Genomic DNA, 15,610 nt, shown 5'->3' on the forward strand with positions numbered 1-15,610 from the left:
AAGGAGTTTGAATCCACTATTAGTTTGCCTTTTCAACAAGGTCACGCATAACCTTTATAACATGCCTTTTGCAAGATTAGGCGTAAACTCTATAACATGCCTTTTGCAGAATTAAGTATAACCTCTATCAAGACACTATCTTTTTCAAGTTCAAGCACAACCTTTACATAAAATGTAGCCTTTTAAAGGATCAGACAAAACCCCTCTACCTTTTGCTTGGAGATAAAACCAATACAACAGTGGATTCTAGTGAATCTTTAACTCAAAAGATCTAGAAAGGTTGATAAAAAAGTTTAAGATCAAAAAAAGGTGAGTGTTTTTTCAAATATAAGGAGGATTAAGGAAGGTCTAAGCTCAAGTAGGATCAGCTAAAGAATAAAGATGTGAATTTTATATTTTTGGTTTGCTTAAAGATGGGAACTTTTTGATCTCACCTTTTTTCTTGTTTTTCAGCTCTTTTCCCCTTCAAGGATGATTCAAAATCTTTCAAAATCCTCTTCTCTTATTGCTTTAATGTCCTCAAGATGGTTATTTATATAACCTTTGAGATTTTTTACCCGTTAAAGTGAGTTTTGAATCATTTCTTGTATGTTTCAGCCAACTTGCAAAATTTTGTTACATTTGTAGAAGCAATTCTTTGTTGTTGAGTTATTAGTTCTTCATCAAGTCTGTAGCTTTTTGTCACTAAAAAATCGATTCTCCTATTTTGAGGTGTCGGTTCTTTTACAATTGGGCTTAAAGGTGACACCTTTGCAATCTTGGAGAATCGATTCTTTTGTTTCAAGGTGTCGATTTTTCACTATGTTTTGGTACCCAAATTTCAATTGAAGCTTCTGTCTTTCAAGAACCGACTTCTTCTTTTCTCAAAATCGATTCTTTACTGTTGATCTTTGCTCGAGAACTAACTTCTTCTTTCCCATAATCGATTCTTTTTGTAATCAAAGAAATAGATTTTGCTTTCTTTTCATTTAAGAATTAAAGCATTTCTTTTTAAAACTTGATTCTTAGGTTAACACATTTAATTTTGAAAACAAGAGACTTTTGAGAAAATTAAGAGATATTTCTTTAAATTCAAGAGCATGATCATCCATATTGAAAACATTTTCAAACAATCAAAGCATTTCAATATATTTTTCCTTTATGTTCAGCTTTAACAATCCTTTGAAGATTTTATTCATACTCAAAAATATCTTTCATCACTTTCAAAGTTCATTAAGTTCAATCAATTTTGTCATGCCAAAACAAGAATAAAGCTAACAATATCCCCTTTTTTGATATGACAAAATTAAAAATTAAATTTACTCATTAAAAAAAACTCTCTTTAAAAATATGTTCACTTTTTCATAATCTTTTTCTCAAGTAAAGCTCCTCCTGTATTTGTGCTTTTTTGAAAAGATTTACATTTAAGTTTAAAAGCACTTTTGAAAAATCCAGCCAACATAAATGTAAAGTTAAGCGCAAATTTACTCATTATATTTCTCTTCCTTTTTGTTATATGAAAAAGGAATAGAAAATTAAGTATAGTAACAAAAGAAAAAAACTCATAGACAAATAGAGCATTAGTAGCACAAGTTAAATATAATTATCCATCAACATTTAAGGATAAGATCATAAAAAATAGTCAAACATGTCAATCAATAGATATCAGAAAATATGTGGATGAATGTATGCGAATGAAAATCTGAAAGTCATCCAATAAAATTAAAAATTTAGATGTTTCGAGAGTTACAATAAATTTGTTCCACAAAATGATATTTGTCTTCTAATGGATTGACTTGAGAATTAACTATTTAAATCAAATTTCTTAAGCTGATTCATATTTTTGTATGTTTTTCTCTTTCATGCTGCAGCTTTTTCATTTTACTATCAAAGTAGTTGTCAATTTTTGCAATCAAGGAGTTCATTGTGTTTTGGCAAGGAGGATATTTAGTGTCAAAGAATTTCTTGGTATCATCTATTTCTGTATCTCTATGTTCAGAAACTTGTGCAAGTGTCATATTCTTTTGATACCATTTCCTTTCAACCAAATGATATTCGAACTCCTTTATTGCTTCTTTAATGGTCTTTTGATTTCAACATCTAATCATCAAGTCTGCATTATTGTCGAACTCAAGTGCATCCATCAATTGACTAGTCACCATTCCATGAACTAATCTTTCATTCTTTCCTCTAATTACTTCCAACATGTCTCTAAATATGAAATAACTCTAGTTGATCGGCTTGTTTAGTTTGATGTGATGCATGAAATACAAATCTTCACTTTTCACAAATGAATATTCTTTCCCACTTGGTCTTAAGAACCAATACAAAATTAAGTGTAAACTCCTGTCATGAAAGTTTAAACAATTTACATTGATGGGTTCTAGTGGTGTTGGTGGAAAAAAGATGAAGAACTTTTTTTCTAAGTCATGCTCATTGAGTTCATTGCGTAGACTTTTTGGGTCTATTCCAAAATTAGGAACTCTTAAGACATGATTGATTATTGGTGGAAAAATACCTATTTCTTTTCCCATAATTGATGTAGTGAATGCAACCTTAGAAGTATATGGCTTTCCTTCATTGTCAATGAATGTAGTGTCAGCATTTGAATAGAAAACTTTGATTGCATTCTCGCGACAGGGTCTATTCTTTTCTAAAGTTGTCAAACCAGCCTTGTTCTCTAAGATGCTCTAAGTATGGGAATTCTAGTGTGCTTAGGTAATCCAAATCAGTTGACTGACCAAATATCACTTGAAGGTGTGAAAACAGATACAAATACCTTTTTCTTTGTTTATGATTGTTGAAATTCTTCCTAAAATTGTGATTGGATTTTGATGATGATTCTCCTTTTCGATTTCTAATATAATTTCCATTTCTTGTTGCCATGATTGGTGATTATTTCGATGAACAAGTTGGGGTGAAGAGAATTGGAAAAGTTTCACAACAGTCTTGCACTAGAGTTATGGTAAATGAATAAACCAATAATATTTCTTTTAATCTTATAAGAAAAGATATATGGCACTTCATCTTATTTCTTCAAAATTCTAACATTCTTTAAGTGGATCTTGTTACTTTGACTTGTACAGTTATTTCAGTTGACTACTATGATCTTAATGTCTAACCTTTTTAGTGAAAGTCATTAAGATACTAATTTAGTCTTAGATTCTTTGCCCACTATGCCTAAGGGTTAGATAAAGTTGGATGACTTCTTATGATAAATTCATGCATTTCATGTCATGACAAAACATTCAAGACAATAAGAACAATATTATCAATATTTAATTATTATTCTCACCTTGTTTCTCATTAATGTTTCAAGCTACATAAGGAGTTTCGAGTCCTTTGAAAAGTACTCTGTGCCAAAAGAATTGATTCTTCAAAATGAGGGTGCCAATTCTAGACATTCTGATTCTTCTTTTTATTACACTGATTTCCCCACTACACAGATTCTCAGTTTTTTTCTTTCTTTTGTATCCAAAATTTCTTTGGATCCTTTTGTTAGTAACCAAAAATAAAACTCTCTAAACACTTAGAATAAGGCTTTATTAGCTTAACTCTTGAAACTTATTTAATCAGTTTTCTTTTTATAACCTTCAAGAGCATTTTTTAGCATTTCATTCTCATTTCCTACATTGTTGAGATTCATCTCACATATTCTAAAGTCCATTTTTAATTTTTAATTTTCTCTTTCTAACTCAAGTTTTGCATTCTTCAAAAATTCATTTTCAACATTAAGGCTTGAAATTTATTCATGATTTTCCAAATTTATTCTCCCATACTTATGAACTAGTTCATCACAAAACCTCCTCAAATTCTTCAAAAGTATATTTGAACATACCATCAAATAGATATTTTACCTTCCTTTCCAGATTCTAGAACAATAAGCTAGTTTTGTCACTTTGTTGTGAGGATTAAATCTTACTTGACTTATCATTGCTGACTCGTCTATTATTATTTTCAAACTTTTTTTCTCCATATATTTCTTCTAATCTTTCCTATACTTCTTTTGCACTATTACATGAAGAAACTTTACTGTATTCTTTGCTTCCAAGTGCAAAAAAGAAAAAGTGCATGGCTTTGGCATTAAGTTCCAACATGTCTAAGTGACTTGCATCCCATTCATTTAATTCTCTAGTCAACTCACATGAGCCATCTTTGATTATTCTCCAAACTTCAAAATCTCACTTGGATAAATTGTTTTATCTGTTCTTCTAATGATAACAATCTTTACCATTGAACTTTGGACATTCTGCTATTGATTTTTCTTTGTTTGAAGTAGAGTCTATGTCCATTGAGGTGACTTCTCCTAGTTCTTCACTTTCGCCATGATGGTCATTTTAAAAAACAAGATTGTTGCATTTTCCTTCCTCATCCTCAGTTTTTTCTTTGATAATTATTGTGTGACTCAAGCATTCAGCATTAAGATATTGTGAGTCATCCATTTGCATATTAGAAATGTTGAATCGTATTATGAATGCATGTACAAGTATGTTCATATGTATCTCAAATGATTTAGCAAGAGAATTAGCAAGTATGGATGCTAGGAAGTAGTTTGAGACTTGAATGTGTTGGAAAATATCCAAAATCTAGGTTTATATGAATGAAGTATCAATACTTAGGGAACAAAATGCCTCAAGAAGCATTCTATGTAAAAAGTATCGATACTTCCTAGAGAAGTATCGATACCTTCAGCCTAGAAAACATTTTGGATAGAAAATATGGATACCCATGGTGAAGGTATTGATACTTAAGGTACAGAACCTCATATTTTCTCCTTTCTAATGGCTTTTCATTTAGATTTAAGCCTCTTTTTCAATCCAAAAGATTATGTGACTTGGATTTCTATTTGATTCATGGGAAATGATATTGAAAAACATCACTTTAAGCATTTGAAAGAAAATGCGATGTTTAATTATGAGATTCATGTGAATTGCAAATTCATGGTTTATTACAAACACTCTCCCCTTATGGCTTGTCCCCTTCCTGCATTTACTCATGGAGTCTTGTGACTCATTTGTTAGTTTCTCTTATTTTTTTCAGATCAGTAGTGTGCTTAGATTGCTAATTGTGTAGGAGTAGCTCAACTTGTGCTTGGTAGGTGTAATAGTTCCTTCCTTCAAAGCCTTCTAATGTCGTATTTAAGTTTATTTTGTGTTATGATGATAACAAACTATGTAAATAGTTGAGATTACTTGTGTTTATGATACTCATGAATCAATGGTTTATGTTAAGCACCAAGAAGGGTGTATGACACATGTAAAGCCTATGGTAGTGAGGCCAAAGATGGATTGAGCACCAAGGTGTGTGTACAATGTGCACAATATGTGCCTATGATATTATTATAAGATGTTGTTGTTGGAGTAGGATTTTGTGGATTAATGTGATTGTGTAAAGTATGGATTTCAAAAATTTCTTTAACAAAGGAAGCAAGCAATCCAATTACACAAACGGAAACACACATTATTATTATTGCAAGTAATATAATCACATCCAAAAAAAATAAAATAAGAATCTATTATTTAAGAAAACCATACCTTTATTTTGAGATTCTTATTTTTTGACAATACAACACCAATGAATGATTTCTTGACCAAATAAGTTTACCACTTATTCTTCAAGAATACTTTCAACTTGAACCTTGAGTGGACAAGGTGTGGAATGCAAGGCTACAAGATGGCAACTAAGTTTATTCTCTTTTCTTTGGAAAAGCTTGGAGGAGGAGAAGAAAGGAGATGGCTTAAACTTTTTTAAGAAAAAGTACGTTCTATTAGTTTCTTCCAACCTCTTCTCTTTTTATTAAAACTCTTACTTCAAAAGTTTAATCAAAATGAAACACCTTTGAATCAATCTTGACCATCCATTCAGAGTTATGGAAGCATCAAACATGCTCCATAATTATCAAAATAAAAATTAAAGAATAAATAATTTAATTCTTTAATTATCATTTAGAGTTCTTGATAAAATAAAACTCCTTATTGAATAATAACTCTTATTTTATTATTATCCATCTTTATTTAAAAAAAATTAATAATAAATAAAAGAGTAATAGTCAAACATGGAGTCTTTTTTTATCAACATGGATGTCTAGATTCATTTTGCAAAAATCCTCCTAAAATTATCTTAATTTAAGACAACTCTTGTTTGTAATAAAGACAAAAAATATTTTATCTTGTCTAAATTGAGACAAATATATTTTCTTGACTAAATTAAGACAAAAAAAAAATTTCTTGTCTTAAATTAAGGCAAACATATTTTCTTGTCTAAATTAAGACCAAACATGTTTTCCTGTCTAAATTAAGACAAACATGTCAAAGCTGTCAATTTTGTACATAATTTAATTAAACAAATTAAAACATGTATTCCAACTTAAACAAGTTGAATTCTACAAAAATAAGTGGAGAATCTATTTGGACATAGATATTCCAAACTCCAATAAACTTAGAATTATTCTTAATCTCATTAAAAATAATTCAAGCTTATTAACCATGAAATCACTCCACCATAGATTCATGGTTGCACTCTTGGATTAACTATTATTACAAGAAATAATCAATATTTGATATTAATTATTAGTTGTCCAATTGCAACCCTTATATTGTGAACCTTCATAACCATCCAATGACAAAAGGTGAAATTACCGTTTTACCCTTTTATGTCAATTTTGTCCCCTAGTCTCAAATTTCATCCAATTAGTGATTCAATACTCTAGATCTAATCTTTTGAGTATCCATATGTGATGAGTAGCTAATTCATCAATCCACTGGGCCCATATTAATCACCAATCTTCTTGAAATCACAAGAAGTGATGTTAATGCTATGAACTCTATTATCTGAATATATGTTCCCAAATGTTCATCTCAATTATAATCCCAAAATACGGAGTCTAGATGAACGCTTTATGATGATCACGCTCATGGTAAATCAAAGATTATAAGGAGATTAAACATGAGTCCACTATCCATCAGGATTTCAGTTCTACTATAAGCAAATGCATAAGTGTGAGATCAAGATTTAGGTAACGGTAAAACTTAAATTTGATTCCCACATGATTCCAGTTCATGTTATAGTGTCATTACTCGAAGTCAACCATTTCAATTATTTGAGACTCATCATTCCCTTGAAATGAATCACATTCGTTTCGTTGGAAGTAATCTGGACACTATAGCCTTAACATTATAAAGTGACCAGCTTTATTATATGGCTGTGAACAATTTTTAGATTCAATTAAAATATATGTCTCTTATGTATGACTCTTCATACAAATGTATTTTAATATCTCAATAGAATCTTGGTACCTTAATAACTAGATAATGAATGCTTACTAAAACAAACTCTTCGTCTTATTATCAAAATGTACTTTCATTACAAATAAATTCAATGAATTTAAACATGAGAATATACTTGCTTTCCAGAGCACCATATTCTCAAAATTCCTAACAGTTGCATGACATTGTATGTGATATCAACTTCTGAAAGTAAAGGATATGTTTTAGTCATACTTCATCAGTTTGTCATTCCATGATGTATGATGATGCACTTAATGAAATGTGCCTTAATTGTGATGATGTGATTAATTGAATGATGAATAGAAGACTTGCTTATTCAATAGATATCTCACAATTGCAACATTTTATAATTCTCTTTGTAAAACATATCTTATTTCATGGACTTTTTATTTTATTAGTTGATTCACAAACATAAAGATAAAGAGCCTTATTTTAAAATCAAATACTTAAAACAGCATTAAATACTACAACCAACCGATTGGCTTTTTAGGGCATAAATTTGCACTTTCATTTGGACCATCCTAAGGATCTGAGTTTAATCCCTATCAAGTAAAACAAGGGTTCTCTACACCCTTCAACGTTTAAAATCAGTTTTAATTGGACAAAAATTTTTGTTTTATCATTATTGTGCACCAACTCCTATTCTCATTAGGATTTCTTGTTTAATTTGATTTAGTGTGGATTTGATTTCTTTTATTGTTTTAACTTGTTTTGATCATGTGCTAACTATTTGAATATGTTTTGGTACATGTGAAATGGATGAAACCCCAGAAAATATGAGAAACAGAGTAGAAATCTTATGTAATTTGTCGTTTGCAGACGAGACACAGGTGTAGGTGTCGTTCTTACGAGTGTGCCTTCACTTGGCACACATTCGTGACCCAAAGGAACGCATGTGCCTCCCCTAGTACACATTTGTTATTTTTAAGATTCTTACTGGTTTTTTATGGCTTCTAATTGCTTTATATCTCTAATTTGGCTGTATTCGGACGATTCCATGTAAGTTTGGATTCGGTTTTTTCATTTTAGTGTTTTGTCCTTGTTGATGTATGTTTATGCTCTCTATAGGTTTTGTTTGGATTTTTTGCTTTAAATTGTGTTTTGGACTTTTTGATGTGTTTTAATGATTATGTTTTGAGCCGATGTTGTTGGAGTCTAAATATGCATGGTTAGGCTTCTTATACCCCTTGTCAACTTTTAGTGCTTGTAACCATTTCCTAGTTTGATTTTCATGCTAAAATCAGTTCTGGATTTTATGTTTGGATATTGTTAAGACATGTTTTCCTCTTTGGTTTCATGTTTAATTACTTACAATTGCTGTGAGTTAAATTTTATTTGGTTGTTTTATGCTTGTTATTTATAATACTCTAACCCTTGCCAATTTCTTGATCTTTTTACGGACTTTCTACTAGTTTTATATTCTAAATTAATGAGTTTATGAACTTTGATTCCTGGTTATTTTACGTTTCTATTGCTTAGTGTGCATGTTAAGGGTTTGTTTTTGATAATCCTATAACCACGTTTTAGTATTTCGTTTTGATTCTTAAAAAGGAGCATGCTTTGGGTTGGTGGTAGCATGTTCTCTAGTTATTCTTATGCATATGATTTGATATAAATTGCTACATAAATTATCATTGTGAGAGAAATTTCTAGGTACTCTCCTTTATTGTTTTATAATATGATTAGATGATAGTAGCAGTCAAGCTTCCCCACTTGGGTTGAATGGGTGCCTACTACCATCCCGTACCCTACTTCCCAATCCACTTCTTATGAGGAAAGATGGAGAGATAATTTGGTCCTTTGCAAGGGATCAAGTTGTCTCTCTCATAGCTTTGTGATGGAATTGGCTGTGTAATCCATTTTAGAGTGTCGACTTTTGGACAAAAGGTTTCATCGACACCCATAATATTAGCAATGACAACAGATAAGAAATCCACTAATTTTGAAGTATTCATATCCGAACTCAATTACAAGATTTAGTACTCATACCTTAACCAAACCCAATTAACAATATCTATTAAAATCCAATTAAAACCAAGCACATTTATTATAAAATTTAATACTCATACCTTAACCGAACCCAGTTAACAATATCTATTAAAACCCAATTAACCAAACACATCTATTTAGTTAAAAATGATGTGGCTACTTACCCACAAAACCCAACTCTACTAGAATTTGAAAAAAAAATATATCATTTTTATGTATTTTATTAGTCCAAGTCTTATTAATAAATTCAGAATAATTTTATATTTAGACCATTTATAAATTGAAATAAGTAATTTGTCAATTATAAGTAATCCAAACCTATTTATAAGCGTATTGTAATTTTAATTAAACTAATCCAATAGTGGTAAAACTTGTTTACATGCTACCCAGTATGGTCCCCACATGGCATATGGCCAAGTTTTGCAAGGCAAGTAAAAAAATAATGGAATTTAATTGATATAATGCTTGAAAAAAATCTCTGAATTATTTTTAAAAATTAAAAAAAAATTATTCTTCTATTGCATTCAATCAAATTTTTATATTTTTATTTAAGTCAAATAAACCCTTATAACTAACAGTTGAATATTTGTCATTAGTCAAAATGCTATCTACCATTTTATACCTAGGTGGTACTAATGTGAATGATGAAAATGTCACATGATCATATCATCATGTCATATCAACATATCACGTTATCATCTATTATGACATATCAGTGCCACACGATATAAAATAACAAGTAGCATCTTGGCTAACAACGATTAATTAAATATTAATTATAAAAACTTATTTGATTCAAAATAAAAAATATAAAAACTTGATTGAATACAATAAAAATGTAAAAGATTTATTCGAGTTTTGTTAAATAGTTCATGAGCTTCTTTAGATATCATGTAAACTTTTTTTCAAAAGCCAAAACATAAAGTTTTGTGCTTTATGGAATGAAGATATTTGATAATTTGATATTCATTTATTTTTCTTATAAATATATAAATATGGATTATTTTTCATTTTTAATCTCTTTAATCAAAATTTACACCTAAAAAATTATTAAATCAATATTCCATCCATCTCAAATTAAATGTATATCTTTGACTTGACAAGGAGATTAAAAAGCAGATTTTGACTTAAGGTTTGAATTTTTTTTTAAATATATATATATATATATATCATATTGATAAACTATACTTTTTTAACAAAAATATTAAATATTAATATGAAACTTAAAAAAAGATAAGAACCGCAGATATTTAAAAAAACAAAAGAAAATGGACATAGTTTTATTAGAAAGATTCAAAAAGAAAAGATGAATATTGAAGGGAAGACGAGAAAGAGTATCATTGATTTGACAACATCGTGAAACAAGGCAAGTCATAAATCTCGATCGGTTGGGTCACATGGAATTTATTTAATCGATGAACCAAAGACAAATACAAACCTAATCCAATATACACTAGAAATCGAAAGCTGTTTGGATCCAAAGAAACCCCAAGCGAGGAAAACTTGGACCCGGACCCAACCACCAAAGAAGGGAAAAGGTCATTCAATTGGATGATAATACAACAAATGAAAAAGACTATAAAATAGGATGATTTCTTATTTAGTAAATGTGTTAAAAGAGTAAGAAACAAAATAGGGTGAAAAAAGCAAACACAAAGAGAGGAAGTGAGGGTCGCTTTTGGTGAAGACAACATAAAAGCGCCGTATTTTTGATTTGTCGTCCAGAAATCTACTGTGTCCCATGCTGTAAATCTTTTGTATTTGAAGGCGTTTTCTCCTCAGAGCATTGTTTCTTTAGCCCACAGATCTTGAGAGAAAGTCATATAGTAGCAATGGAGATGGAGGGGAAGAGGGAGAACATGGAGAAAGATTTTGTGTTGCAATGGGGAAACAGGAAGAGGCTTAGGTGTTTCAATAAGCTTAAAAAAGAGCACCGTTTTGGCAACAGCAGCAGCAGCAGCAGCAAGCCAACAACAACAGAGCCTTTACCTTTGCCAAAGAAGAAGATGGCTTCTTCACCTGTTGCCAATCGTCTCAACAGGTGAGAAAACAACTACCCAAATCCAATTTCTTCTTTGACTTTCACTTATTGTATATAAAATTTTGTTTAAGGTACTGGGTTTCTTCATTTGTTGAGCATCCAGCACTAGTTAGTTTTAAGTCTAATCATAGATCCGGAATTTTCCTTTGACAGGCATATTTCTGATTTGGCAACAAATAAACCAAGATCAGCATTGACATCACCAGAGAAGGAAGATAGGTACTATGCAACAAGGGGCTCGGGTTCATTAGGACTGGATGACAATACAAAGGTTTTGATGGATCATCAGGTAAAGGAAGATAAACGCATTGTGTGGCCAAAGTTGTTCACCACATTATCTTGTAAAGAAAAGGAACAAGATTTCATGGCTATGAAGGGATGTAAGCTTCCTCAAAGGCCAAAGAAAAGGGCAAAGGCGATCCAAAGAAGCATACTCGTTAGTCACTCTACTTTTATAAAAAAAATTTTGCAAAAGATTGTCATCTTGCCTCGTTTATTGTTCACCATGGTGTTTGTTTGTGTAGTTGGTGAGCCCTGGGGCATGGCTATCGGACCTGTGCCAAGAGAGGTATCAAGTCAGGGAGAAGAAAACTTCAAAGAAGGTAACTCGTTTTGCCTTTTAACCAAATCTTTTTCTTTTGACCAATTTATTTCTTCTTGTCATTGTTTGCTCCTATAATTCAGAAACCAAGAGGACTGAAGGCCATGGGAAGTATGGAAAGTGATTCAGAAAGAGAATTATGCAAAGGAATGAATGAAACCGTTGATTTTGGTTGTTAGGAGAGACAATTAAAGATATGGATTTTCTTTTTTTAGTGCCATTGTTGAATAGATAGTTAAAGGGCAAAAATAGGGTCTCTCTTCTTGTATTTGATTCTGTAGCTCTGCAAATTCTGATCACATTTGGACTCAGTATCTCTCTTTCTAAGTCTAAATCACAGATTCTATACCAGATAAAGGACGGGTAATCTGACTAGTAGTTGCATACTGTGGAGGTTGGATAAACATCTAGTTGAATTGAGTAGTTGGGATTTCTAGGTTCAATGAGCTCAAAGGGCAAAAGCAATAGCCTTCATCTGGGAGATTCATCTTTGTCCATTTGTTATTCTCAATGCAATCATGGCCAAGCCTGGCGAGAAAGAAATTAAGGGAATTCAGTACCTAACTAGATCATCATGATACTGTCAACCTGCCATGTAGTGTTTCATCAACGGTATCATCTGCAGTTTCAATTTCTTGTTTTAGTTAGGTAGGAAATCTATTTAAGGGTAGACACTGCAGTGCATTTTGTAAGAAGGTATTGTAGTTGTAAGCTTGAAATGAGACAAAGTATTCCATGTTTCCCAGTTTGTTTTCACTCTGGCAAGCATTAGGCTTTGGTTGGAAGGATGACAAAATGGATGGGTGGAAAAACATCCAAGAAAATGATTATCACTTGTACTTGGAGCTGTCGAATATCATTAAAACACTTGATCTTTAAATTAATTAAAAAATAATATTTACAAAACAAGTTATTGGTCTACTAAGATTTATTTTTTATACTCTTGCTGGATATTATCTTTCTTAATCTTGAGAAACAAGAGTAAGAAAATAAATCATTTCTGTTACGATAATTAAATTTGTTTTCTACAATTATACATCATAAATTCAAGTGTAATAAAAATTAAAAATAAATTTTTTGGGAGAAAACTGTTAATTTTTGTATAAAATGATTCTAAATTAATAAATGACTTTTAATATACTTTTTTAGTAAATTAAACGCCTAGTTCTCAAAGTTTGGGGAATACATCATTTTGGTCCATACAATTTAGAAAGCATCTCGTTAGTCCCTATAATTTCCAATATTACAATAAAATGATCATTTACTGATGTGGCAATTGAAGTTTATAAAAAAAATGCTTAATTGGAAATTTTTCACTTTTCTTATGGGCAGTTTCGGGTTCGGGTTTGCGGATGCAGTTCAGGGGTGCTCCTGAGAGGTGCTTTTGACAATTTACATTTTTAATTTTTGAACATTTTTGATGGAGAAGGGGAGGGAGAGTGGGCGGTGAAAGGACCAGATTTGGCTGTCCCACTCACTGATCTACGATCGTGAAGGGCCATGCCCCACTCCAGGTAAGGCGCGACCTCAGTCCCAACTGTCGATATCCATATTTGGCCCTTTCACATGGCTCATTCATTCGGCCGGTAGAAGAGGGGTGACGAGAAAGAAGAAAAAGAAGAATAGAAAAAAATTTTAATTAATCAAAATAGACATTTCCCTTCAAGAGTGTAAACATCATTAATAAAAAATATATAAAAATTAAAATATTTTTTTATTAATTTAAAATTTTATTATCATATTTGTTTTTGTTTAAAAATAACAATCTCCCTTTAATTTCTCAAAAGATCAGTTAGCGCGCACTCCCTATTTTTTTTTTAATTTACAAAAAAAATTAGATTATATAATAATAATTTTTTAAAAAAATATAAAGTATATAATTATCATTTTAATATTGTCACGTTATCAAATTAACGATTACCAAACGACTAGACTTATGTATCCAGCGAAAGATATTTTTTTAAGACGAAATATCTATTTCGAAAACTAATAATAAACTCACTTAGAATTTCGAATAAAACAAAGAGGATGGGGTTATTTTATCTTTATTTTTATAATAAATATGAAATTTATTAGTAAAATAGTTTTGTTCTTTTATATAGAAAATAGCTTTTAAAGAAAATAATATTGAATAAAATATTTTGAAGAAAGCAATTATTTTGCACATCATTTAGCAAATGTTACACGGTAGAATTATAAAAATCAACATGGGGACAATTTTGCTACAGGTAGAAGAAGTACAGGAACCAACAAGTTACATTTTAAATTATAAAAATCAAATTTTAGGTATCACGAGTGTAATAAATTGTCTTCTTTTTATCTTGTCATATGATTTACTTTTTTTTAAAAAAAATTATGATATCAAATATTAGGATTGTGGATATTTTATAAACTGATAAAAATATAGCTTTAAATAAGTTGATAAAATTTGACGTGATTTGTCCAAATTCAATTCAATTTAATTTTAAAAATCTACAAAATAAGTTATCCTCGAAATGACCCAAACACAAAGTTTTCAAACTCAAAATTAGAAGTGACAATTAAAAAAGGTCGAGTTTTTCCAAGTAAAAAGGAAATTCAAAATCATTTTCGAAATTAAGTCACTTTAGTTTGAATCATTTCAAATTCCAATAATTAAAGTTTCCCACTCACATTATTCAAATTTGACTTTCTCGAATTCAAGTTATTTACCTTTATATAAACAATAAATCAAATAGAATTAATTTTGAATGGATTATTCAAGTTTAGATCATTCTGACCGTTCATTTTAAAATCACTTTAAATTCGTATTAATTCAACTTCCAAGAATTTCAAATTCGAGATTATTACGGTCAGATTACTATTTTTTTTTCTAGTAACATGCTTTGTTGACGAATAAAATAACCATCCTCCCTAATCTTAATCTTCTTTAACACATTCTCCCTAATCGTAATCTTCTTCAACACTTTATTGGGTTGGAAGGAATGATCAATTCTTGGAATGGTCATTGAGGGAATAACCAGTACTAAGACCTCTTAGTATTGGCTATTCCAAGAGGCAAGGAAAAGAGAAAAAATATCGAAAAACAAAATTGTCCTTCTTTAATTTAAAAATTACCATTCTATATAACATGCATTTTATTCATTTTTTATAATTTCTCTACCCAACTACCTCTCTGTTTCTCTCACTAAATTAAACTGAATTTAAAATAAAAAGATTTAAAATTCTAATTATACACTTATCAAAATTAACATTTTAAACTTAAAAATTAAATTAAGATTTTAATTATAAATTCTCTATATTTCAATATTTTAAAAATAAATATTTTAATTTACAAAATAAATATTATAATAAAAAATATTTTTATCATTTATCACTTATTCTAAAAATGATTCCTGTCAACCAAATATTAGAATAATTCATAATAACAATTCCTGTCATATATAAAAATAATAAAACAAATATAATTTTCTTTTTTTTTTCCATTCTCCTTCCTCAAAGGTTTTTCATGTTTCTGTCCTCAGTTACTATGCAAAAGCTCTAGGAAGGCACGAGATTCCAATGAATGCAATGCAATCACCATGTCATCAATGAATGTTTCAAACTAACATTCGTTCAGAGCGAGGGAGAGAGCACAAAAGCAACAATATTAAATGGGATTTATACAAAAGGAAAGCTCATTCAGATTATAAAAGCACTTCAAAACTGCAGCCTAAACCGTCAAACCTTTTACAG

At 30.2% G+C, this 15,610-nt stretch overlaps 1 protein-coding gene across 1 annotated transcript; it reads left to right on the top strand.

Annotated features, from left to right (window-relative positions):
- Positions 10,852 to 12,652, top strand: LOC18589150. The gene is made up of 4 exons (XM_007014001.2): positions 10,852 to 11,295; positions 11,449 to 11,731; positions 11,820 to 11,897; positions 11,980 to 12,652. The coding sequence occupies exons 1-4, from the start codon at positions 11,087 to 11,089 to the stop codon at positions 12,073 to 12,075; spliced, it is 666 nt and encodes a 221-aa protein (XP_007014063.2). The 5' UTR covers positions 10,852 to 11,086; the 3' UTR covers positions 12,076 to 12,652.

The sequence above is a fragment of the Theobroma cacao genome, chromosome 9 (assembly GCF_000208745.1).
Source record: "Theobroma cacao cultivar B97-61/B2 chromosome 9, Criollo_cocoa_genome_V2, whole genome shotgun sequence".
Classification (NCBI taxonomy): Eukaryota; Viridiplantae; Streptophyta; class Magnoliopsida; order Malvales; family Malvaceae; genus Theobroma; species Theobroma cacao.